The sequence below is a fragment of the Carassius gibelio genome, chromosome B8, assembly GCF_023724105.1.
Source record: "Carassius gibelio isolate Cgi1373 ecotype wild population from Czech Republic chromosome B8, carGib1.2-hapl.c, whole genome shotgun sequence".
Classification (NCBI taxonomy): domain Eukaryota; kingdom Metazoa; phylum Chordata; class Actinopteri; order Cypriniformes; family Cyprinidae; genus Carassius; species Carassius gibelio.
Window position 1 is genome coordinate 3,617,135 of NC_068403.1, and position 26,583 is coordinate 3,643,717.

General features: G+C 37.9%; 2 protein-coding genes across 11 annotated transcripts in view; one reads left to right on the forward strand and one right to left on the reverse strand.

Moving 5' to 3' along the window:
- Window positions 1–20,883, forward strand: part of LOC127962977 (citron Rho-interacting kinase) — a 76,961-nt gene extending 56,078 nt beyond the window's left edge. Inside the window, exons 21-40 of one of the 5 annotated variants that reach the window (XM_052562608.1) lie at window positions 4,949–5,056; window positions 5,333–5,522; window positions 7,161–7,328; window positions 7,561–7,584; window positions 8,817–8,954; window positions 10,027–10,201; window positions 10,286–10,374; window positions 10,991–11,095; window positions 11,198–11,367; window positions 12,084–12,164; window positions 12,246–12,381; window positions 13,406–13,545; window positions 13,672–13,764; window positions 13,938–14,046; window positions 14,306–14,434; window positions 15,192–15,272; window positions 15,368–15,446; window positions 15,533–15,706; window positions 17,657–18,009; window positions 18,316–20,883. In XM_052562608.1, coding sequence (XP_052418568.1) covers window positions 4,949–5,056; window positions 5,333–5,522; window positions 7,161–7,328; window positions 7,561–7,584; window positions 8,817–8,954; window positions 10,027–10,201; window positions 10,286–10,374; window positions 10,991–11,095; window positions 11,198–11,367; window positions 12,084–12,164; window positions 12,246–12,381; window positions 13,406–13,545; window positions 13,672–13,764; window positions 13,938–14,046; window positions 14,306–14,434; window positions 15,192–15,272; window positions 15,368–15,446; window positions 15,533–15,706; window positions 17,657–17,975 — 2,508 coding nt within the window. In that variant the 3' untranslated portion in view covers window positions 17,976–18,009; window positions 18,316–20,883. Of the gene's footprint in view, window positions 1–4,948; window positions 5,057–5,332; window positions 5,523–7,160; window positions 7,329–7,560; window positions 7,585–8,816; window positions 8,955–10,026; window positions 10,202–10,285; window positions 10,375–10,990; window positions 11,096–11,197; window positions 11,368–12,083; window positions 12,165–12,245; window positions 12,382–13,405; window positions 13,546–13,671; window positions 13,765–13,937; window positions 14,047–14,305; window positions 14,435–15,191; window positions 15,273–15,367; window positions 15,447–15,532; window positions 15,707–17,656 lie in introns of all 5 variants that reach the window. The other 4 variants (XM_052562606.1, XM_052562607.1, XM_052562609.1 and 1 more) reach the window with 4 other exon arrangements.
- A 1,602-nt stretch (window positions 20,884–22,485) lies between these two features.
- Window positions 22,486–26,583, reverse strand: part of LOC127962979 (myotubularin-related protein 3) — a 34,526-nt gene continuing 30,428 nt past the window's right edge. For 5 of the 6 annotated variants that reach the window (XM_052562614.1, XM_052562612.1, XM_052562613.1 and 2 more), the window contains one exon: window positions 22,486–24,158. In XM_052562614.1, the coding sequence (XP_052418574.1) occupies window positions 23,987–24,158 (172 nt within the window). In that variant the 3' untranslated portion in view covers window positions 22,486–23,986. Of the gene's footprint in view, window positions 24,159–26,323; window positions 26,560–26,583 lie in introns of those variants that run through there. The other variant, XM_052562616.1, reaches the window with a different exon arrangement.

Here is a 26,583-nt window from a genome sequence, read left to right on the forward strand (position 1 = left end):
GACAATCATTATACCTTGAAATTGCCATTTAAAAGGGAAAATGTGTATATTCCTAACAACTTCTCTTTGCCAAAACAGTGGATACTTGGATTGAAGAGGAGATTTCAGAGAGATTAGCAGTTTTATGAGGAGTATGTAGCATTTGTCAGAGAAATGATTAACAAAGGATTAGAGCCCGACCGATATGGATTTTTGGGGGCCGATGCCGACATTAACGCGAAAAGAGCCGATTTATAAGCCGATATTTTGATTTTGAAAATAAACTGGATATTAGACCCATTTACTATAAACTAGAATACTATAAACTTAGATTACGGTCTCAATGATTAAACAATTGCACATCAAAAGTATATATTTTTTAATGATCAAAAAAACAGTCTGGTTTTAAACATTTAACACTTTTACTTTCTTCCAGTTGAAGCTGGTTTTAACAGTCTGTGTGTGTACTGTAAATAAATTATAATCCTAAAGTTCAAGTATTTGCAGAAGTAGTCCCACACTTTGCTGCTACAGCATTCACCTTTTCAGCCATCTGTAGGGCAGAAAGAGAGACCGAGAAAGAATAAGCATGTGTATTAATAATATCACCATGTATAATTACTCATGTCATCATTAGAATTAGAATTATAATAGACCGGGATCTCCTACATAGGCAAAAATGAGAAATATATATATATATAGGTATGACATATTACCTACTTATATTTAACCATATTATTACAACATTTTCCTGTTATGTCTGTAAAGCTGCTTTGAAACAATCTGTGAAAAAGAAAAAAAAAAGAAAAAAGCGCGTGTTCAACTCATATTTATTTACATGCCCCCTCTGCTTTAATAATTTCTGACGCACCTACTGTAGTTACTGTAACTACAATATATTTGCTCTCACAGACACACTCACAACGGACCCGTATATCTTCTCTTCTCTTTGTGCAGGGAAGCGACGCGCACGCGGTGCGACGCGCCCGTTTTTTCCAGGCGCGTCCGCACCGCATTGAGTTAAAAACATCTCAACTTTTCAGAATGCTGCAAGTGCACCGCGGGTCATTTGACAAGAACTAACCAATCAGGTTCATCCTTTCCCGTAACAACGTTGAAAACTGAGCCAAGATGAAGGAACAGCTGTTCATAGCTGTATATGGATTGCCATTTTGAAATAAATTTAGTAGCAGAGCTACTGCGAGTGATTTTTAGTGCTGCAAATCCATTTATCCTTTGCTGAAATTTCCCCGTCTTCATGGAGAGAGCAAGTCATGGTTGCTTAGCAAAGGCAGACGCCTCAGGAGCGCTTCTGCCCGACGCGGTCATTATGTGGGAAACACTGCAGATATATTTAGAATAAGATAAAAGCTAAAGTTATAGTTTGACCTCTTATTAACGTTAGCGCTCTTCCACTGTTAAACATGGTATTAGCTAGGTGTGTCACGATTTCGATTTTAAATCGAAATCGGTCGAAATTAAGTCACAGTCTCGAACTTCGAATTAAAAAAAGGATTCGTCGATGCTGCCACGCCCCCATGTTGTATGACGGCAAATCAATGACAAAAAATAACCGAGCATTCAACTGATGCTGGCGCGCACGCTATATGGCTTCCGCGAGAGGAAAACTGAATCGGATGCGAAGAAACGGGCGCGCATGCTCACTCCCCACATCTTCGCGCTCTATCATCTCACCTCTGCTCGCGCGAACAATTTTATTTTTGTCAGTCAATGATGCACACACACACATACTGTACATACATACATAATGTATATATATAAAAATCTAAATAAATCTAAATGAATGACAGTGAAGTGTTTAACAAGTGTTTTATCTTTAATCTTTTAAATAGATACATCGTAATATTTGAAGGTTAGTTTAGTCATTTTTTATTGTTTTTGTTTGTTTTGTTATGAACTTGAATGTCATCTTTTGTGACTGCACTTACAAAAGAGAAACTGGATGGCAGTTTATTTTAAGTTTTCAATTGACTAAAGATATAAGTTATAGTTACATTATGTAGTTTATTAAAGTTTTAAATTTGACAGTGTAATGTGGTACATTGCAAACAAAGGTCAGATATTATATTACATAAAAGTCTAGTTTGAAAAATGACAATCTGTGCTTTAAAGAGAATAAATGTAAAAATCGAGAATCGAATCGAACCGTGACCTTAGAATCGAAAATGCAATCGAATTGAGGATTTGGGGAATCGTGACACCCCTAGTATTAGCTTTGTGGCTAATCTAATATAGCAATGCATTAGCGGCTGCAAGTGATGCTGCAAGTAATGATAGGACCGTTAGCTAGAACTACCACACCGTTTTTAAATACAGTGTATGAACTAAATCATCTCTCATGACGAACGACAGACTTACCGTCAAAACAGTACATCTCTGTGGCTTGGCTGATCGCTTTCTTCTATAGTGGAGTTGCAGACTCTCTGCAACTGCGGAGCTCCCTCTGGTGGGCAAACTATGCAACACTCATAAACGCCGATGCCGATTTAAATGCAATAAGCTCATATCGGCCGATAATATCGGTCGGGCTCTACAAAGGATATGCAGAGCAATTGCCCACTCAGCAGCTGAAAGGAGACCGCGGCAAGGTGTGGTATATTCCTCACCATGGTGTACGTCATCCCAGGAAGAGGAACCTATGGGTGGTTTTTGATTGTGGTGCGTCATTCAAAGTAACATCATTAAATCAAGTCCTTCTGCAAGGTCCCAATTTCACAAGTACATTGCTTGGTGTTGTCCTTAGGTTAAGGCAGGAGTCGGTAGCTGTCATGGGAGACATACAGGCAATGTTTCATCAGGTTAGGGTGGCAGAAGAGGACAGGGATTTCCTCCGTTCCTTGTGGTGGCAAAACGGAGATTTTACAAAAGAAGTTTCAGTGTTTCGCATGACTGTCCATCTTTTTGGGGCTGTCTTCTCTCTCAAAGTTGTGCTGCCTTTGCTTTGCGAAAAACAGCAGATGATCATAAATGTGAATTCCATGAGGAGGTTGTTCAAACTCTCAGAGAGAATTTTCATGTACTGTAGATGATTGCCTTAAGAGTGTGGTATCTGAAGATTCCTTAGTTTTAGTTCAAGATCTTTCCTATCTCTGTCAGCAAGGAGGTTTTACTCTGACAAAATGGATAAGCAACAAGCGCACTGTCCTGCAAACATTTCCTGAGGAGTGTCGGGCCAAGAAGTGGAAAGAGCTGGATCTGGACAAGGACAGCTTGCCTGTTGAGTAGGGCTGGGATAAACGATTATTTTTTAAACGATTAATCTAGCGATTATTTTTTCGATGCATCTATTAATCTAACGATTAATTTTTTCAGCCCGATTCGATTTCGATTATCTCCCCATTAATTGACTACTAACAATTTATACGTGTTGATTTACATATCTGAATGGGGGAAAAAAACATGAATTCCTTAACATTGCAATATATGTTTATTGCTCTTAAAATTACAAAATAAAAGACCGACTAAGAATGCATTACTTTGCACTTGTATAGAGATAGCATTCAATAAAACATTGAAGCCTTGAAAACACAGCTTACTGAAACAAGCTTACTGAACACATAGGGCCTAGCTTACTGAAAAAAAAGTTCTTCTTCCAGATGAAAATAACAACAGCTTGATGTCTAGCATTCAATAAAAAGGTCACCCAAAATACTTGTTTAGAGCAATTGAAAGAATACAGTAACCAATGTAAACTTGAGGACTTTACGCTAATACAGAGAGTGCTTTTCCAAAAAAAAAAAATATATATTAACAATGGGGAAAATGGAGAAAAAACGTGAAACTTTGGCGTTCCGCCCTTTTTCTATCGTGTCTAAAGATTTTGGTTAATATTCACAAGGGAGTGAGAGAGCAAGAAGCGCTCGTGTTGTTTGAAGACTGTGAATGCGCGCGCACAGCCGGGGTTCTCTCTCGGGGCTCTCAAATGATTCACGATCCCGCTCCGTACTCCAAAACTGACACAAATGATTCGCTATTCCCAAACTGACTCAAATGATTCGTGAACCCGCTCCGAATTCCCGAACTGACTCAAATGATTCGGGATTCGCGAACCCGCTCCAAACTCCCGAACTGACTCAAATGATTCATGCTCCATACTCCAAACTCCCAAAATGACTAAAATGATTTGCAGACCCGCTTTGAACTCACAAACGGACTCAAATGTTTTGTGATACCCATACTGACTCAAATTATTCGCAATCCTGCTACAAACTCCTGAACGGATTCAAATGATTTGCGATCCCCAAACTGACTCAAATGATTCGCGAACCCGCTTTGAACTCCCAAACTGACTCAAATGAATCACGCTCTGAACTCCCGAACTGACTCAAATGATTCACAATCCGAAGTTCCCATCCAAATCAAATGACACCGCCAGCGCTACTATTGGCTTAGTTCTCTAATTTCAGAACATTTACTGATTTTAAGGTACAAAAAGTATGTTGTTAACAAATTAAATATCAATATTTCCATTCTGAACTGCTTTCCATGTAGAAACATCCACGAACATAACCAGGTGAGCAGATCACTCTCTCACTATTTGATTGCTCTAGTCTTTATCCACTCATCATCATCATCATCATCCACCAATCAGAACACACCAGAACTCTTTGACCACAGCTGCTGTGCTTCAAAAGCTCTTACAGCAGCTCAACACTGGTTTTCTCTGAGGTGGTCGGATCACATCAGATTGTGGTTAATCTTGCAGATCATGACTTATATCTACTCTTCCTCTCCCTGCAGTTTGGTAATATAAAGATTCCTCATTTGAACTCCCACCTCTTCTGTGGGTTTTATTGTTCTGGGTCTGAATTTGGGCTCCTGGGGTCTCAAAAAAGAAACATTTTGAATCTCCAAGGTGAACGTAGTAGTAGTATGCGAGGACATGAATGCTAGTGTCTTATTCCAAACACATGGGTGTGTTCTAATAGCAGTGTGGCTCCCTCTGCAGGCGGCGTACTCTCACGAGAAGGTCAAGATGGAGGGGACCATCACCCAGCAGACCAAACTCATAGACTTCCTGCAGGCCAAGGTAGAGCACCCCTCTAAGAAGAAAAAGGTCAGAGTCATCCGCTGTAAATTCACTTCATTAACTAATCTGACTAACTGCTTGCTGAGCTGCGCATTAGGTGTACACAAATAATCACATACTAACCGCGTCATCCGTCAGAAATCTCTTATTTATTAATATATACAGAAGCCCTGAGTAAGTGAGCTGTAGGAAGGGACACCTGATTTGACTGGATATGTAGGAATGGAAAGGCAGGATAGAGTCCTAGTGTGTCTGTTAGGTGTGAGCCTGGGCTATTCACTAGGTCTCGTGTTTGGGGTGCAGGGGCTGTTCGGCGGCCGGCGTCGAGAGGATCTGCTGGCAGCGCTGGCGGCGCAGGGACAGACGCAGGTGCCCGCTGTGACCCCTGTTCCCCTGCAGTACAACGACCTGAAGGTGGCGCTGGACAAGGAACGCACTCGATGCTCGGAGCTGGAGGAAGCCCTGCAGAAAACACGGATGGAGCTCAGAGAGGGTGAGACCTTTACATTCAGTCGTGTGTTACATTTGGAAACTGGTTGCTCGTTTTCTTGTTTTACAATGAACAGGGACTCAAATTTGGTCAACAGTTACATAAAAGCAGTTGTTTTTGGAAATTCTTCAAAAGAAAGTATGTTTTTTGTTTTTCAAGATGAACATAAATATCATGAAATACAGATGAAAAGATTTTAATTTCTATTTTTTATGTAAAATCATTTTCTGTTTCTAACTGTTTTTAAATTCATTTTAAATAAGTACATTTTAAAATTCATTTTAAAAGTTTAAAAATTGCTTGTTTTATTTTTTATTTTTTTTATTCATAATTATCTTTCTTTTATGTTAATCACTTTGAATTACCATTGTGTACGAAATGTGCTATTAATAAACTTGCCTTGCCTAATGTAATTTCCTCATACTGTCTATGTTGACGAATGGTTTTATATTTATATTTGGTCATTTATCATATGCTTTTATCCAAAGCGACTTAAAAATGAGGACAACAGAAGCAATCAATTGTAGAATTAAAACAACTACTATCAGATCCAAAACTATAAGCTAAAACTGTATAAATACTATACACATTTAAAAAATGAGAAAATTCATTAAAAATGACAAATGCATACAAAAAAATAAATAAAATAAAAATAAAGCTAAAACAATTCAAAATATTAATGAACAAAAGGTAAGAGTATCAAACAGGTATTAAAGCATACAATGTATATTTAAAAAAAAATTAAAACAATATTATTTTGTAAAATATTTGGTTTAATTGTTAATATTAATATATGACTCGAATTATTAATAGAAAGAATAATTAATAATAAATTAAATTACAATTATTGCAATAATATACTATCTAAAATATGAGGTCAGTAAAATTTGGAATAATATTTATACTGAAGTATTAATAATAGTAATAGTTTTACTCATCAAGGATGCATTAAAGTGATCAAAAGTGAAAGTATATATATATATATATATATATATATATATATATATATATATATATATATATATATATATATATATATATTGCTTTTAAATTCAAATTGTTGCTTTTTGCTGTTTCAACAAAAAATATGTGATTTATTTTTTTAAATAAATGTGTATTTTTATTTATCAAGGATGCAATAAATTAATCAAAAGTAACAATGAAGACATTTAAATTTTTTTAACATTTAAATGTTAAAGATTTCTACTGCAAATAAATGCTGTTGCTTTGGACTTTCTACACTTCGTAGAATAATGCATCTCAGTTTCACAAAAATATTCGGCAGCACAACTAATTTCAACAGTGATAACAATCAGAAATGTTTCTGGAGCAGCGAATCAGTATATTATACTGATTTCTGAAGATCATGTGACACTGAAGGAATGATGCTGAAAATACAGCTGCGTTCACATGAATAAATACACTTTACAATATATTACAATACAGAATTCATTTCAATTGTAATAATATTTAGCCTTCAAATGAATGCAGCCTGGGTGAGCAGAAGAGACTATTAAGTGGAAGCGTAATAAAGGGTTTTAATAATGACACGTTCTGTTAAACACTAAGCAAACGTGCCACACACTGTGTGTAATGTCGTTTTTTTCAGTAGTCTCCCCCTCTATTCTCTCCTCTCAACAGTTCAGTTTAATAAAGCCCTGGAGCACAGCAGTACTCCAGCCACTCCGGGTTTGGCTCGTCAGCAGCTCATGATGTCCACTAAATCCAACAAATCCCCCGAGCACCAGCCCAGCAGCGGCCTGATGTCTTCCAGCTCCGGCCGCAGGAAGGACGCGGCCAATCCTGAAGGTTAGAAGCCAGACATTCAAAACATAAGTGAAACAACTATTCTGTTCTTCCCATTTCATCTCATGCTATGAAAGGAGAAATTAAATCAGAAGCTTGTAGAACAATGCTGATTTGATGCATATTAAATGCTGTTTTAATATAAGATGTGGAGGCTCTGTCCTCTGAAGGACTTCAGAAATGTTTTGGCTCATGTCTGTCCACGCTCACTGTCCTCTCTGTTGTCGTTTTACAGAAATAAGGAGAGCCACGTCTGAAAGTAAGTTCTTACATAACAGGCTCAGGCGGCCCACTCTCAAGAAACCATGCCATTTGTGCTTGAAATATTTAAAGAATTATTTACACTTTTATTTCTGAAGGTCACTGATGAACCATGAAAAATCATGAAATATAGTTCAAAAATATATATATATTTTTTTGTATGGTCAGAAAAACTTTCATTTCAGAAAGGCCAAACCATTATTTTAAAATGTGAAAATGTATCAAAATAACAGTTTCACATTCACAGCAGATGAATTCTGCATTATTACATCAAATGCATGGAGCATTTTAGTAAAACTTTTGTATGCATGCTATTAATGTTTTTATTATACATACTATTAAAATGATTTTATATATATATATATATATATATATATATATATATATATATATATATATATATATATATATATATATATATATATATATATATATATATCACCACCTTGAAATTATAAGGTTGAGATATTGTTTTGAGATATTGAGCTTAACATTTTTTGTGTTCCATAGACTTCTATAGATAGACCTCTTTTTGTTTTCTAAAAAAAGTCCCAAAATGTACAGAGATTATAAAAGAAACATCACATAATGTGAATAAATTGCCACAGAATAAGAATATGTGAATAACTCAATTTTAGCAAAAATGTCAGATAGAACCTTATAATTCCAAGGTGACAATACATACTGTATATATAAATATTTGTACATTTACTATTTCAAATATATATGTTTTAGACGTGACCGTGTTCAGTCATTGGAAAACAGATGGCAATGTTTTCTGAGAATGAAGCAGGCGTCTCTCTCTTGTCTTTTCTTTCTTGATATGATCTTTATATCCCTGCTGAGATAAGCTCTCTGGCCCAATCCAAACATGTCATTCAAGGAACCGTCTTTCGGCCGTTCTACACTCAATATAGTGAATGAACACGAGCTGTATCAGGTCCTCGTGGTCTTATGGCTGCAGACCTCCACTCAGCACATCATGGTTTGATTGTTGATCTCCAAAGCTCATGCACGCAGATCTGTCAGGACACTGAGCTTATCTCGAATATATGGCCATACTCCTGCTGTATGGCATGCGAAATCCTTGCATGCTCATACCCAAGCTGGTTTCACCCTCTGGTGGAGAAGTGTTCTCGAGAGAGCATTGGCCTGTTTGCATATGTTATATAGACGCGTGTAAGAGACACAAGACCGTTTTTAAGAAACTACATTGGTTTGATCCTGTAGAGTACACCAGACGAGTGAAGGACAGGATTCATCACAGCACTCCTCATCGCTTCACACAGGGGCTCAACATGAGGGCGGCCCGCTGCACCGTCTGTCTGGACACTGTCCATTTCGGACGGCAAGCTGCGACATGCATCGGTATGGATTACATGTAGACCATTTCCAAATACATTGTCACTGTACTTATAACTGGGGACTTTTTGCATGAGTACGATACTGATATTTTTGTTTCTTTTATGATACCAGTACTGGTATTGCATTGCACAAATATAAATATATGGTAGACAAACCACACCGACAAATGGTAACATCAAAATACCCCCCCCCCCCAGTCAAAAGTATTATTTAAAAAATAAAAAGCACATTTTTTATTCCATCAAACTTTTTGTTATTTGTTAAACTAAGTAGAAATAGCTTAAGCAACAAGTACAGGCTAACACTTGTGAAAAAGGGAATCATCATTGTTTGTTTTAATTTATTTAGTAAATTATTCCTTTAGTCGCTTTCTTATTTTTTCTTGTCAGCCCTGTAAAACTTGAAGGTAAATGTTGTTTTTACATATTATACAGTACATCATTTTCACATGTGAAATATGCTTTCTTCCATTGCAAGGAAACAATTGACTTTAGGGATGTTAAAGGATGGAAAATTTCCAGAAATGTCCATAAACTTTACAGAATTGTAAAACTTTTGAATATTTTCTTCCCATTTGCAACACTATATAAACTATGTGCAATGTGTTTCTATATATAATTTAATAGGAGAAAAATGGAAATAGTTTTTTGCTCCAGTTCATCCTGAGGCATGATCAAGTGATGACAAGTTATACAAATCTAACTGTTTTTTTATACTATTATTAGTATTATTTTTAAATGGTGAATTTATTACACTTATGTTATATTGCCTTAAACTTTTCTGTAAACTAGACAAGCTTCGTCATTACTGTATCTAATATAACGGCTGAGCATATTTATATATATTTTTTTCTTCTTTTGGAAAGTCGTGTTAAGCTTTATTTCTTTTGATAATGGAACTCATGGGAATGCAATAATTATTTGTTGTATTGTTCATCCACCACTATAGATGACCTGTGCTTCTAAAAAACAGATTGTGATAAGAGCCCACTGTTGTTTCTTAATAGATCACCACCAGGTTAACCTGTGCTAAAGCTTTCTGTGTTGGTGTAACCGTATCCTTTCTCCTGCTTCAGAATGTCATGCTTTGTGCCACCCAAAATGCTCCCCGTACCTCCCAGCCACCTGTGGCGTGCCCACCGAGTACGCGCTGCACCTGTCCGAGGCTCTGTGTCGGGAAAAGGGAAGCTCCTCTGGTCTGAAAGATGCTGGTGGACATATGAGGCTGGAAGGATGGCTGAAGCAGCCCAGGTGAGCCGTGTGCCATGAGCACGAACACCGTCAGAAGAGAAGCAAACACTAAGTGTGCATGCAATTGTGGTCTTCCTCCTGCAGAAATGGGAAGCGTGGTCAGGGCTGGGAGAGGAAGTACGTGGTGCTGGATGGATATAAAGTGATCACGTACGAGACCGAACCAAGAGACGGTCTGTGAATGTTTTTACTTTATGCATTGGTTTGTTTGATTGCACACAGCATATTACAGAGCAACAGTTCATCTCCGCTGGAAAATCTTTATTTATACTAGCTTAACCTGGTCCAGCTGGTCTTTGGATAGTGGTAGCTTGCTTTGACTGGATCTAGATGGTTATGGTTGGTCTGGTCTACCAAATCAAGTTGGTAGCTACTCCCGATCAACAAACTAGACATATTAAAACAGCTTAAAGAGGTCTGATGGTCTCCAAACCTGAGCATCTAACAAAACCATCAGTTCAAACCAGCCTAACCATCGAAAACCAGAGATGATGCCGTCAAGATTGATCCGACCACACTTCCACCTATTCTAAAAAATTTATATAATTTATGTAAACTTGCATATTTTATACCTACCATAATTAGTTTTTTTGTTGTTGTTACATTTATTTTATATTGTGTACAAAGATTTAGATTTGAAATTGATAACTCTATCTAAACCTGGGTCTGGACATAAATGACCCACAAGTTGCTGCCTAAATCGGTTTAGTTGTATCTGTTTTCCAGCAGGGATAGACCGGTGTGGAGTGATGTAGCTTGATGTGAATGATGTATAATCTGTCCTCTCAGAGTCAGTGAAGGCTCTGGATGAGTTTGAGCTGTGTCTCTCTGATGGAGACGTGACTGTTCATTCTGCTGTCGGTACTTCTGAGCTGCCCAACACAGCCAAGACAGGTGATGCACTGTAATATGTCCTTACCAACTTTTGGTATGAAAGAATGTGGTATGATCCATGTCCAGATGTCCCTATGTCCTAACATACTTGAATGTGTTCAGATGTGCCGTATGCACTGAAGTTGGAGTCGTCTCCGCAGTCGACATGCTGGCCCGGTCAGACTCTGTACCTCATGACCTCTGGGTTTTCTGAGAAGCAGCGCTGGGTGGCCGTGCTGGAAGCCATTGTGGCCAGCAGTCGTGGGGCGAGAGAGAAAGCCGAAGCAGACGCTGTGAGTTAGAGGAACCAGAAACACCCACAGACTGTTCATAGTCACATTTAAAGAGTGACCTGTAAGGCAGAAACTGTAGGTTTGTTTCTTCTTACCCGTTCACCGGAACGCAGGGAAACATACTGATAATCCTTAAAGCTGCAGTAGGGAACTTTTGTAAAAAATTTATTTTTTACATTTTTTTTTAAACCTGTCATTATGTCCTGACAGTAGAATATGAGACAGATAATCTGTGAAAAAAATCAAGCTCCTCTGGCTCCTCCCAGTTTCCTATTGCCATTTGCAGAAACTCCATCGCTCCCGGTAAGAAACAACCAATCAGAGCTGCGGTCCGTAACTTTATTTGTGTTCAAAATGTAGAAAAATTGATATAATAAGCGAGTACATCATGAATCCATTTTTCCAAACCATGTTTTTAGCTTGTCCTGAATCACTAGGGTGCACCTATAATAAGTGTTTATATTCGGACTATTTTAGATTGCTTCGGGGGTACCGCGGCGGAGTAACCCAGTACCTTTGTGATTCTTCATAGACCTAAACAGAGAGAAGTAGCTCCGGCTACGATGTTCTTCCGCAAGACGCAAGCAGTTCTGTTTATTAACCGCTAGAGCGTCAAAAGTTCCCTACTGCAGCCTTAAAGCTCTGCATAAAATTAAAAATGCACTTTTTATACATACTGTTCACATCCTCTTGATGGTGTTTTTGGTTGTGTACAGAAATTGTTGGGTAACTCCTTACTCAAGCTAGAAGGAGATGATCGTCTGGATATCAACTGCACCCTCCCGCTGACTGACCAGGTACCTGCGTCATCCACTTTATTTCATTTATATTCATATTTGTTATAGTTGAATATACAGTCATCTTGTTTTTGCCATCAGATTGTGTTGGTGGGCTCTGAGGAAGGGCTCTATGCCCTGAATGTGATTAAGAACTCCCTAACTCACATCCCAGGTATGGGATCCGTGTTTCAGATCCATATCATCAAGGAGCACGACAAGCTGCTGATGATCGTGGGTGAGCAAAGATCACTATCATTTATTGCTCATTTCAGAAATCAAAACTGAATGGATTTGACTAAAAGCCTTTGCAACAGAAATCATGGTATTAGACATGTGCTGGTATTCTGTAATGCAATAAATCACAGTAATGAAGATGCACGATGTTGCTGGGCACTTCAAAATACCAAGAATAATTATTTATTACAAATTATTCAGAATTTTGAATGCATTTTAAGAATTATTTTCCCATCAACTGGTCACAATGCACAACAGAGCTGTATGCTGCATGCATCAAAGACACGTGTGCACTCTGATGTAAACAAGTACGGATGAGAAGCAAAGCACATGGCAGAATGCCTGAAAGATGCTTTGGATGAAAGCACATTCACTCTCTGACAGCAGATGGCGCTTAATAGCAGAAAATGCAACAGTCACCCTGGAAACAAAACAGATGCACAACTTTCAAACCAACAAAAGAGCAACAATATAAGTTCTGTGACCAGGTTTGGTTGGTCTTATGCAATACATGTAGCAAGCCTTTTTTTTTTTGTAAACAAATAAAAAAACAAGTAGATCGAATATAAAAATAACAGCTGAATGATAGTGTTAGAGGGTCCAACTCCAAGATTCCTGGCTGATTTGATAGGTGTTATGGATGGATAGAGAAATTGTGATGAAGTCATGGGCTGGCTGAAACCACAAGCAGTTCTGTCTTGGCAAGGTTGATTTGAAGGTGATCTACATGCTGAGATGCGAGCAGCTATCATCGTCAGCTCATCATGATGCAAGGAGAGGTCCTCAAGTGTCATCTGAATTGAAGTAACATGAAAAGCCATGTTCCTGAATAACCGAGTGATGCAATGTAGACGGAGAATAGAAGTGGTCCAAGAACTGAGCCCTGAGGCACCCCAGTAATTAGATATTGTGACTTCTCCCAAGATACCATATTGCATAATACCATCACTGCACCATAGTAACCGTACAATACTGTTTGACAAAGCATGCATTTAAAGTAAGTTGATTATGATGATGTGTTGCAGGGGATGAGCGGGCACTGTGTCTGATGGAGATTAAGAAAGTGAAACAGTCTCTGTCCCAGTCTCACCTCCCTACACTACCTGAGATTGTGCCATATATCTTTGAGACCGTCAAGGGCTGTCATCTGTTCGCCGCGGGCAGGGTGAGTCCGCAGTCACTGTGTTTCACTGCATTGCAACTTCCTCTCTGTGTATTTTTAGTGCACTGTGTTGCATCATGCCTTGTTGTGACGTGCAATGCAACAAATTTGTATCTATTCTTGCTTTAGATAGAAAATGGTCCGTGCATTTGTGCTGCAATGCCTAACAAAGTCACAATACTGCGATACAACGACAATCTGAACAAATTCTGTATACGGAAGGTAAGTGGCATTCGAGGTTCTGGTACTTGAAGCAAAATAACTCGTATGTCACGAAAAAATTTAGCAATGTTATTCCTTTGCAAACAATGTTTGACATGCTGTTGCCTTCTGGTCTGACTCCAGAGATCGCTCACACGAACACACCCTTAATGACCCAAATCTTTATCTCTCAGGAGATTGAAACACTCGAGCCATGCAGCTGTATCCACTTCACCAGCTACAGCATCATCATTGGTACCAATAAATTCTACGAGATTGAGATGAAGCAGTGTGTTCTGGACGGTAAGTATATTAATGACGTCCTGTGGGCACAGTTAGATGATTGTTTTTAACCTTCAGGTCAGTCCACAATCTACTGACGTCTGATATCTCCTGTGATGGATCTGTTATTGAAAAGGATTCAGCTAGTCATTGCAGTAACATTTGCATATTCCAGGTTGGACCGGCTGGCGGACCATTTGTGAGAACATGATCAGGCACTTATAATTTGTAATTGTGCATTATGTAAACAGCGTTTTGCGTGATGGGCTGTTTTTGGCAGAGTTCCTGGACAAGAATGACGTGTCGCTGGCATCGGCTGTGTTCACTGGTTCCTCCCACTGTTTCCCAATCTCCATCGTCCAGGTGTCCAGCACTCCACAGAAGGAAGAATATCTGCTCTGCTTCCACGGTCAGACACCATCACACCATCTAAACTACATCAAGTTCCTGTTGCATGAGAATATTAGTTGCATGAGCAACAGTTGATACAAAATCATTACGTACTCACCATCATGTTGTACCAAATGCAATTTTTTGTACAAGTGTACAAGACAATAGTATGTACATATCTAATGTTTAAATACTCAATTTTATCACATTTATCACTTTCTGTTTTCAGCCTGGCAAAAATGAACAAAAGACTCGATTTGTCAAAACATTTTTTTTAAATCTCTGATGAAATATACCAAAATAACTGTCTATTTCTGTTTTAAAACCCTTTTTATAAAACTGGTTATAGTGTATTTCTCTTCACTGGATGCCGTCAGCTGCTAAATAAAACATTTAATACGATGACAATGCAGTACTATACACTGTACAGTACATGCTGTACATCAGTACTATTAAACATTTTTCATTATTCTTTGTTACTAATTGCATACTCTATTAAAATAGTGTGCAGTATACAATAATAGGGTCCTACGAAGTAAGTTTCTATTAGGTTTTTTTCTCCAGTTATTATATATTTTTCCCATTAAAATTTTTCTGAATTCCATTTTTTTTCTCCATTTAAATATCCCTGACTCTGTTAAAATGGTTAAAACTTGGTATTTACAATAACAGCGCTCTGTGCTTATTTCCCCCAGAAATTCTGTGGTGTGCCAATCACTTAAATTGTATTGATTTTCTACATTGTTTTTCTTTAAATGTCCGATTTCTGATAACAGAGATTGGTGTGTTTGTGGATGCTTACGGTCGAAGAAGTCGCCCCGAGGATCTCAAATGGAGTCGACTTCCCCTGACATTTGGTAGCCAGTTTTCCATTTGTAACCAGACGAAATGTGTAAAAGATAGTGATGAGGATCTTCAGAATCACTAACTGAAGCATCTTCTGTTTTTTCAGCGTTCAGAGAGCCATATCTGTTTGTGACCTACTTCAACTCGCTGGATGTTATTGAGATTCAGGGACATGCAGCTCTTGGGTAAGATGTACAGCAACATGCATGAATATAAGACATCAAAAATAACATTAGAACTAGAGTGTGACACTAATTTCTCTTTGAAACAGACCTTCCAGTCTTGTTCACCTGGACATTCCTAACCCCCGTTATCTGGGTCCGGCCATATCGTCTGGTGCCATCTATCTGGCCTCATCCTATCAGAATAAACTGCGGGTCATCTGCTGTAAGGGCAGCCTGGTGCGGGAGTCTGGGGAACTGCAGAGGACCGGTTCAAGCAGGAGGTGCGGGTTATGACAGTTCAGCCCGGCTTTAAATTCTGAGTGAATGAGTCACTATTGAAAATCAGATGTTGTAAATTTGCAGATTTAAACTTTTAAGTTACTACACTGCTTGGCAACTGAAAACAGTTGTATTTAATGGTAGAATTATATGTTGTGATAATTATAAATAATCAGCGATTAAAAACCTTTTAATTTTGGTACTTAAACTTTGACAAATTTATTCTGGTTGACTCGTAATCATTAATTTGAAGCATTAGTTGACTAATGGCACGTTTATTAATCTAAATAATTAAAATAAGCCTTTAATTGCTTACATAGCCTACGCGCTCAAGCGCTAACTTAAAGCTTGCCACAGCACACCGGCAGAAGTAATGATTATGAATGTGTCAGGGAAAAACAGTAAGGAGGCTGCATTTACATTATTAAAATGTATTGATACACTAGTGTTTCTTTGATTTTTAGATTTAAGAGATGAAGTCAGCAACATTGACATGATTTCATTTCAATTCATGTGAATTACATAATCTGAGGTTCATTCAAAGTAGAATTTGGCTCTCAATAGATATGTTTTCATAACTGTAAGGCAAGCAGAGTTTTGTAGTTTCGTGCTCAAGTTCAGAGAGACCGAGAGGGCAGAAAGCACATCCTGTTTGCTTTCATTATTTTACAAAAGCACAATGTTTTGTTGTTGTTATAAGTGCACACAAATAAACGTAGAGTCATTACAGATTAAAAATAAGTATTACTCTTATCTGAATGACCAAAAATTAGGGGGTATTTTAAGAGCAAGTGATAGACGACTGTTTGGATGTCCTGCCCGATGTACTATACTACCATAAACCAGCCGTTTTCTTGACTTCTTGACTGTTGGTTTAGAAAAAAATTAAAAAATCTGTGACTAACCGACCTATAAAAATTCTGGTTGACCAAGCCTCTTCTGATCAACAAACGGTTAGTCGACTATTAGGGCAGCCCTAAAAAAATTTATTTTATTTTTTGGCGCAGAAAATAGAGAGCCAGAAACACATTGTAATGTAACCTAACATGGTCACTACTACAGTCAATTGTGGACTGTTATTTACATATTATTTATATACTCTTATAGTGATCATTAAGGTTTTTTTTAAATTTGCTTAAATTTTTTATGTTTTAGTTTTAATTTGAATGAAAAAAAAAATTGTAGCATCTGTGCTATTTCAAATTTCAAATTAAAAATTGTAGAAACAAAATAATAATGCTCTTAGCTAGTAACCTTACAACAATTTTATTTTATGTTCTGCAAAAGTCAATTTTTTGTTTTGTTTCTAATCCCATGAAATAGTAAATGTTATTATTTGATGTCTGCTATCTATGGAACCTTATTTTTGCCAGAGAATAAAAATATAAAAAACGTTAAAATGTGACTCATCTCTCACAATTCAGAAACTGTCTCTTGTCTGAGTTTACATGGCATATTCCTGACTTTTTTCCCCTCAGAATTCTGCATGTGCATGCTATTCCAAGAAAGAAGTCATAATAGTGAGGTGTAAATTTATAATTCCAAGAAAGAATTTTGAATTGCGAGATGTAAACAGAATTTTAAGGAAAAAGTCTGAAATCTGAAATGTATACTTCTGAGAGAGAAAAAAAAATCATGTCTGCCAAATGTAAACTCAGAAATCTAAGAAAATAAAAGTCTGAATTGTGAGATAAATACAAAATTGTTAAATGTACACTTGCATATCCGATAAAGAAAAAAAAAACTTTTACCTTTTTTTATATTTTTACTCTTTGGTGGAAATAAGCTTCCATAGTTATACTGCTGCTGTTAGTGATCTTACCACAGTTAAAGGTATTTTTGATTAAAATATCCCTTACTCGTGGTAAAATCACACCACATGTTGCCTTGAGATGCTTATTGCTTTATCAATATTTCATGTTCACAAACCGTATAAATGATCTTGTGTGCAGTCAAAGCATCATGCATTTACCCAAATCTTCACAGCAGCCCCAACAAGCGCGGGCCGCCCACCTACAACGAGCACATTTCCAAGCGCCTGGCCTCGGGTCCCGGGGCCCAGGAGGGGCCTCTGCACCGCGAGCCCAGCACCCCTCACCGATACCGCGAGGGCCGCACGGAGTTCAGGAGGGACAAATCTCCGGCCCGGCCTCTGGAGCGCGAGAAGTCGCCCGGTCGGGCTGTGCTAGACAGCCGCAGGGAGAGATCGCCCGGGCGCTTCGAGAGCAGCGGCAGCGAGAGAGACCGGGAGCGTTCACGCCATCACACTAGCTCTGTTCGCACCCAGCTGACTCCCGTCAACAAGGTACGCATGAGACACTGCCACGCAAACTGTGTATCCTTCTAGGGATACAGACATTAGGTTTGACGATGTTCATGCATGCTCAAATGCATGAACATCCGCTGCTTTGTAGTTAAATTCCTTCTAGTTATGGCCTCAAACAGGATGCTCAGTTAATGTCCAGCCTTTAAAAAAAAAAGTCTCTGGGAAAAGACATTAAAATCGGCATCCTTTGCAACAGTAATGATGTTTCTGAGCTGATCTGCGTCAGACAGGGCAGGCAGCCTGTTGAAGTGTTGAAGTGACCTCTTTATCCTGGTGGTGGTGTAGGTTTGGGACCAGTCTTCAGTCTGAAAGCGTCCCGGAGGGATGACGTAAGAGCCATCGTCCACCTCCCGCGTGGATGGACTTGCCCTTTTAACAGGTGCTTCGTAAAACTCTGAACTATATCATCTCATGCCTGTAACCGTGAACAGAGCAATGTTATTCACTCGCAGCCCCAGAGTCTGGGACATTGTGCTGATGTTGTACACTCTGTTCATGCTGTAACCCATTCATGAAGGTCCAATGTAAAGAAAAACAATGCGATTTTTTTGGGGAAGACACTTTGGAGGAATATCCTGGGTTCAGTACTGCAAGATTTTAGCCAATTTTAACTTCATTTAGTGAAATGATCCAATTTTTGTTTATTTATTTTTATGCACTTTATCTATTAGTATGGAGGGATACTCGGGGCAGTTAAAAAAAAAAAAGAATTGCAAATTGTGATTTCCATATGTGGATGCATAAATTGCGACAATCCAAATGCAATTATAAGGAGACATTTACAAGCACAATTTAATTTATCGGAATACAGTAAGTAGCTTACACAAGGTTGGCAGGTTACATGCACGATGCAGACAGAGTGAAAAAGCTAATTTGTTAATTAATATTGCTGTTTAAATATGACAGGCTCATAACTCGTAAGACAAATGGACTTTTCACTGTGCGTAAAGTGAAAATGCAAACAGTAATGCAAGATTTGCAATTGCATTTGGATTATGTCACAATGCATGTGTCCGCATGGAAACGTAATTGAATACACAATTTGCAATTCCTTTTGAAAATTGCCCTGAATATTCTTCCATAATAAGTATCAGTAGATTTCAATTATAATACACTGGACATTTTCTCAAATTGAGTTTTCAGTCTTCAGCAGCAATTTTACGGTTTCATTCCCATCTAAATTCTAAGGGCCGTTTCATAGTCAACGCATCTGTACGCATGCGCGTCCCCGAGGCTACGCATCGTTACGCTTCGGCCGCCATTATGCGTCAGTGCGTAGCCAAATGTGTCATCCTAGTTTTTGATACGCGACGCGCCGATGCACGCAATACTATGCATTGTCGGTGGGGACGACATTGCAAGTATTGTACATTAATTCAAGTATATTGTGTTTACAGAAGAAGAAGGTTTGACTACAATGGCAGGCGAAGAGGAAAAATTATGCGAACTTATACGTATTCATCCACATTTATCTCTGCGTTGCCTTTGTTGCCGCTGATGTAAAATCAGCAACAGAATGCCATTGTGATCTGAATATCACGCGACCCGACTCTACTAATATCACCCGACTCTACTACCCCCTGTTGCGTGAGCGGTGTATTGCATACACGCATTGCCCGTGACGCTTACGTCCACTGTTTAGACTATGAAAACGAGCGCGTCGCTCGCATTGCTTGCTCGTTTCTCGCGTTGACTATGTAAGGGCCCTAAAGATTTTTACAGAATTTTTTTTCTAAACACTGATTTTTTTTTTTTCTTTTTCACCAATTCTTCATTAAAATATATTTATTGGTCTTAATCATCCACTTAGTGGTAGGACTAGTTTAGGTTGTGTTTCGTTCATGTAAACGGGCTCATTGTATTATCCCCGTGTGAAAATGATCAATTTACTGACCTTGACCAGCACTGATGAGGTTAGTAAGCAATTGCATCTCATATTAAAAATGTACTTCTATTGTGTTTTCCTGAAACCACCATTTTTTGTTTAGTTGAAATCAAGATCTGTGGTAACTGACACCACACCACAAATGTTGTACATTTAACTCAGAATATTCCTTCAACTTAATCACGTGACTAGCACTTTGTAAATATAGTGATTTAAATTTTTATAGCTGAACGGAACTTGACTGATGAAGCTACGAAGTCTATTTTTTATGCTATTAAAATGTTTGTATAGACAGTTGAAATGGGTTTCCTACAGAAAAGTACAGAAAAGGTTTTATTTCAATGTATGTTGTATGCTAATGTGGTAAACAGTCAATTCGGCTGCTCTTAAATTTGTCCAGTTTTTTAAGCTCTATTTGACTGACACTACCGAACCTACTGCACATTGTATATTTTTATGCTAATAGAGTCTGAGCTTGTAAATCTTTTTAAAGAGACACGTCATGTTCTCGCTACAAGTGTCCTTGTGATGTTCAAGTGAACTTATCGTATTTTCGTCGGAAATAACGAAGCTTTCGTCGACACACGCGCACACAGCAACGGTTCCTCGGGGCTCTTCTGGAAATTTCTGCTGCTTATCCGTTAACGGACGTCCTGCTCAGCTGTGACGTGAAATAATGTCCGGTAGCCCTCAGGGTTTGTGGAAGATCTTCTGTCGTTCCGCGTGGAATATGAAAACGGCTCAGAGGCATTTTGAGTTCATGGATAATTGTAAGCAAACGCCTGAGTGATCATATCAAACGCATGAGTAAATTCTGACTTGGTTTTGGGACGTCCCGTCATGTATTACTACCTTAATATTGATAATCGATGTTTTTCAACTAACAAGGCTGCTTACCTTGAACTTTCTTTTTGTATAAAGAAATGAAGCTATAATAAACACTATTAAAGTATGAGCCATACCTAGTTCTCCTGGCTTCGAGTCGTTCTTGTGGTCTGTCAGAACTGGAGCACGTGATCAGCACAAATCGTGATTCGCGCGCTTTCGTTCATTACCGATTCAGATCGTGGGACATGACAGCGGAGCAGAGCAAACGGTAAGACCATCCAAAAGGTTTGGAAATGCTAACATTTGGCAGATTAGAGATAAAATTAATAATGAAATAAAAGCCAGTCTCTAATGTGAAGGAGTGACGTCAGAACTGGAGAAGCAGAATTCAATCTATAACGTTATAAATTTAAGATTTATTTTTTGATTAATGTAATAGTTTAGACTTTATTTTGTAATCATTTTATAATTGTATTGATTCATTTTTGCTTCTGTTTACTGTTGCTTGAGAATTCCTTTAGAACAGTTGTTCTCTTGAAGGTGTTTGTGCATGTGAGTAAATAGGAAAAGAGCATCTTAAGGTAATGCTACAGAATGTCAGTCAGGTAAAAGGGATTCATTAGTGTACTTCGTGACTGCTGGGATGTAGATGCACTGCCTTTGACTTTGAGAAATTGCATTTTGGTCTAATTTCTCACTTGATTAAAAAGAGAACCCCTTTCATAACCCAAACCATGTGCTATTCATTTGTATCATGCACGATTTACTTTTTTGGTCTTTAAATTACCAAGACATGGCAAATGACTGCACAAATTAACACACATTTTATAAGATTTCAGAGTTGTGATGATGGATGTTAAACCCATATATATATATATATATATATATATATATATATATATATATATATATATATCCATCATCACAACTCTGAACCCTCACGTCACTATTCAAACTTGATTATTCTAATAGTTTAGAATTTTTGTAATCATTTTATAATTTTATTAATTCATTTATTTTTGCTGATGTTTACCATTCAAAATAAATGAAATGAATTAATACAATTATAAAATGATAACAAAATAAATTCTAAACCATTAAAATAATTGGTAAATGGACTGCATTTATATAGTGCTTTCAACAGACCACCCAAAGCGCTTTACAATTTGCCTCACATTCACCCGTTCATTCATACACAGCGGTGTCAGCTATTTAAGGTGCTATCCAGTTCTTCGGGAGCAGCTGGGGTTAGATGTCTTGCTCAAGGACACTTGGAGCCGGGGATCGAACCACCAACCTTCCGGTTTATAGACTACCTACATGAACCACTGAGCCACTGCCGCCCCGAAATAATGAGTTAATGAAAAGTTTATTAAATCATAAGGTAACAAAATAAAAATTGCAACTAAAAAGCAAGAAAAATAAACGTTGAATAAAAATAAAATGCAATATTTAAAAACAGTAACTAAAAACTGTAAGTAAAACTAGTAAAAAGAGATTCAGTATTTTTTGTTTACCTCCAGTGAAGCTTGAATGTGTTAAATTACTGAAAATATAAATAAATAAAAATCCTCAGGGGTATGGTACGTAAATAACTAGTTAAGTGTCTTGGTCAGGGACACATTGTTGTCTCACAGTGGATTCGAACCCGGGTCTCTCACACCAAAGGCATGTGTCTTATCCGCTGCGCTAACACCACCTTATGTCATACATCAGTGAAATGAGTCCAGCATTCACTTCAGTTTGGAATTCCACTTTGTTTTATTCTTACAGAAATCTGCGACAGTGTATTTCTGATGATTACCAATGTGCAAAATATAAACCCATGGAATTTACTCTTTCTGGAAAACAAAAAAAAAGTCACATTCATGGATTGGCGTTAATGCAAAAGCTGTCCCACCGCAGACATTGGAAACAGAGAGGAGCAGATGTCACCAGCTTTAGGTATTAACACCCATCATCACGAGTCTGAACCCTCACGTCACTGGCGAGACCCAGGACAAGGTTATAGTTCACCGCAAAAAATTTAAACGCTATTTATTACTCACCCTCTTGCCATTTACAGGAGCTTTCAAGATTTATGGTGCTCTTTTTCATAGCCATCACATCCATCAAGTTCCAAAATATACAAACACTTACAGTCACTGTCATTGCATGGAAAAGAACAGCATAAAGAGACTCCCAAATCCTCCTTTTGAGAGGAAAAAACAACATAAGGGTGAGTAAATATTAAATATGTTATCAGGTAAACTGCTTGAAGGAATTTTCTGGATGAAGCTCAAAAAAGCCAATAAAATGGGAAGCAAAACAAAAGAGACTTTGATTGTGGTTTGTGCGTTGTGTGTGTGAGGAAGGGGCTTCATCTTCAGTGAGGTCAAAGGTCAAACCCATCAACACTGATTATCCTGTGGTGTCAGGATTGAACACACAATTCAAATGAAATAAACCTGATAATAAATAAGTGTTGGGTGGGAAAAACAAATCAAAAGGGGCCCTTACTGCAGCATATCACATACAACATCTCTCTCAGCATCTCCATTCATCTGTTCAGCGTCGCTTGGAGAAACATGAGAAATACATTAAAAAGAAAACCCCCGAATGGCTACAACTGGGGAAAAACAACAACTTATATTTGGTGACTAATTTAGTGAGCCACTATTTAAGAATTCTATACAATTTCCCATCTTAAATGCTATACGTCTCATTCTAATATATTATCTCATTTATGTTACAAAAAAAATGCACTAGTGAGAACGTCAGCCAACGTCCACACAGCAGATCAGAAAAACAATCTATCGGCCCGTCACTAGACAGTCAATATTAGCAAGAGGGAGAATGCTTTCAATCTGAGGAAGAAACTAACAAGAGTCTGGAGTTAACTGGGAAACTGGATGCGTTCGAGAGTCAGAATCACGTCAGAGAGAAACCAAAAAGCCTGCGAAAGAGATGAGAACCCAAAAACAAAACTGGGACCTGTGGTGTCGTCCCAGCAGCACCTTTCTGATGATCTATCTTTGTGAGATGAGGAGGGAAGAAATCCTACTTTTGCACACACCGTCCGTCGGAGAAAGCTTCCCTCTATGCAGCAGGTACAGGACAAGTTTCATCGCAAATGAAGACGAGCTCTCAAGCGTCTCTTCTGAAAGTGCTAAGCCTCCTCTCCTCATCATACCATATATACACTATTCCCTTTCGGGGTGGGAAAGAAGCCACACAACAGTCTCTGGAGCGTCTGGTCTGGGATCAGTTGGAGCTGGCGGTGATGGGTTTGTCCAGCTCGGTGCTCAGAGGCGGAGCGGGAGGCTGCAGGCTGCTGAAACACCACTTGCACACGCGACTGGGCTCAAACAACTGCTGGCTTGGCACCGGGATCTTCTGATCGCAACAGCTGCCACAGAACACATTCCCACAATTCCTGCAGATGTCAGGACAGGAGAGGAGGAGGAGGAGGAGGAGGAAGAGGAAGAGTTCAGAAAGGAAAATAGAAAGAATATATTTATTAGTTCCTTTATAAAGAACTCGGGAAGCCTAGAATACATTACATATCAAAAAACATTTATTTCCTGAAAAAAAGGATCTGGAATCTGGAATGGTTTAGAACTGAATGCACTTCATTATGAAACTGGGGAGAACAAAAACAGTAATAACCCCTAAATGTACCCCTACATTAGTGCTGTCAATCAATTAATCACAAAAGTTTTTGTTTACATAATGTGTGAGTACTGTGTATTGTCTATATAAAGACCATGCATACAGCATATATTTAGAAAATATTTGTGTATATATTTAATCATATAAATGATACAATATATAAATATACTAAATATATAAACGCAGCATATTTTTCTTAAATATATACATCCATGTGTGTGTATTTATATATACATAATAAACTAGTTCTGGCTTATCTGAAGGACATCACTGGACCCTTACTGGACCCCCTGCTTGTCCATGAATGGTCCATGAATGATGTTGTCAACATGGGACTGCACTTCATCCTGCAACATCTGGACAAAACAGGGACTTCTTTGAGGATTCTGTCTGTAGACTTTAGTTCGGTTGTCAACACCATCATCCCAACAGCCCTCCAGACCAAACGGACCCAGCTCTGTTTCTAGCTCTATCTGTCAGTGGATCACCAGCTTTCTGACAGATAGGCAACAGTTATTGAGACTGGGGAAATTCAAGTCAAACAGCCGCTGCACCAACAGTGGTGCCCCTCAGGGATCTGTTCTCTCCCCACTGCTCTTCTCCCTGTACACCAACGACTGCACATCTAAAGACCCTTCTGTCAAGCTCCTGAAGTTTGCAGATGACACTATGGTCATCTGTCTTATCCAGGACGGTGACAAGTCTGCTTACAGACAGGAGGTTAAAGAGCTGGCTGTCTGGTTCAGTCTTAACAACCTGGAGCTGAACACGCTCAGAACAGTGGAGATGATAGTGAACCCCCCTGCACTCCCCCAACTCCCCATCATAGACAGCACTGTGGCTGCAGTGGAGTCATTCAGATTCCATCTCTCAAGACCTGAAGTGGGACAATCACATTGACTCCACTGTTAAAAAGGCCCAACAAAGGTTGGACTTCCTTCACCAGCTGCCACAGGAGCTGCTGAAACAGTTCTACTCAGAAGACTGCAAAGAATGGTTCGGACCTTTCAAGAACTGTATACATCAAGAGTGAGGAAAAGAGCTCAGAGAATCATTCTGGATCCCTCACATCCAAGTTATACCCTTTTTCAACTTTTACGTCAGAGCCACAGATACCAGGACGGCCAGGCACAAGAACAGTTCTTCCCCCAGGCAATCTACCTCATGAACAGTTAAATGTTTATGAACCACTTATGCAATAAAAATGTGCAATATCTTTATGTTTATTTGTTACCACCTCCATCCAAGCATATATTCCATTATCATCTATAGCACAACCTATCTTTGCCTGTGTGTTGTTGTTGTCTCTGTACTGGAATCTTATGTCACTAAACAAATTCCTTGTATGCGCTCTCTGATTCTGAAGATACGCAGTACACACTAATATTATTTGAACAAAAACTTTTTTTTTTTTGGATGCGATTAATCTTTTGATATATATATATATATATATATATATATATATATTCATTAATTTAATAATAAGTTATATAATAATAATACATTATATGTATTATTAAAACAATTCGTATTACTATATATTTTATATTATTTTCATAATAACAGAATAATTCATAAGTTTACTAAAACTGAATGCATTAAAGATTATTATTATTTAATTTAATACTAATAATATTTTTCATTTAATAATAGTAATAAATAACATACAACATGTTTTAATTGCATTAAAATAGAAAGCATTACATTTTGAAATAAAAAACAATTTACATTTTATTTAATAATAATACAAAATAAGAATTGAATTCATTAAAACTGAATGCATTATAAAAAAAACAATAATAAGTACTTTTTATTTTATAATAATGAATGCATTTTTAAATAAAAAGTATTTTTTATAACAAAATCTTAATGCATCTTAATACATTAACACTGATTGAACTACATTTTAAAATGAAATAAAAACAATAATTGTCATGTATAAACTCATATTTATTATACATTTATTCCATAATCAGAAATCAAATTGATCACTATTTTTTTAATCGACAACTTTAATCAACACACATTTTACACGAAACATTATACAAAACATATTAAAAGAGTTCAAGTTCTTCATATCCCTAAACAGGAAATAACAGTGTTAAAGTGTCAAGTGTGGGAGGGGCTTCTTCAGCTCTGGACGAAACACAGCTCATGCAGATTTACTGCAAGAAAACATCGAATTAATC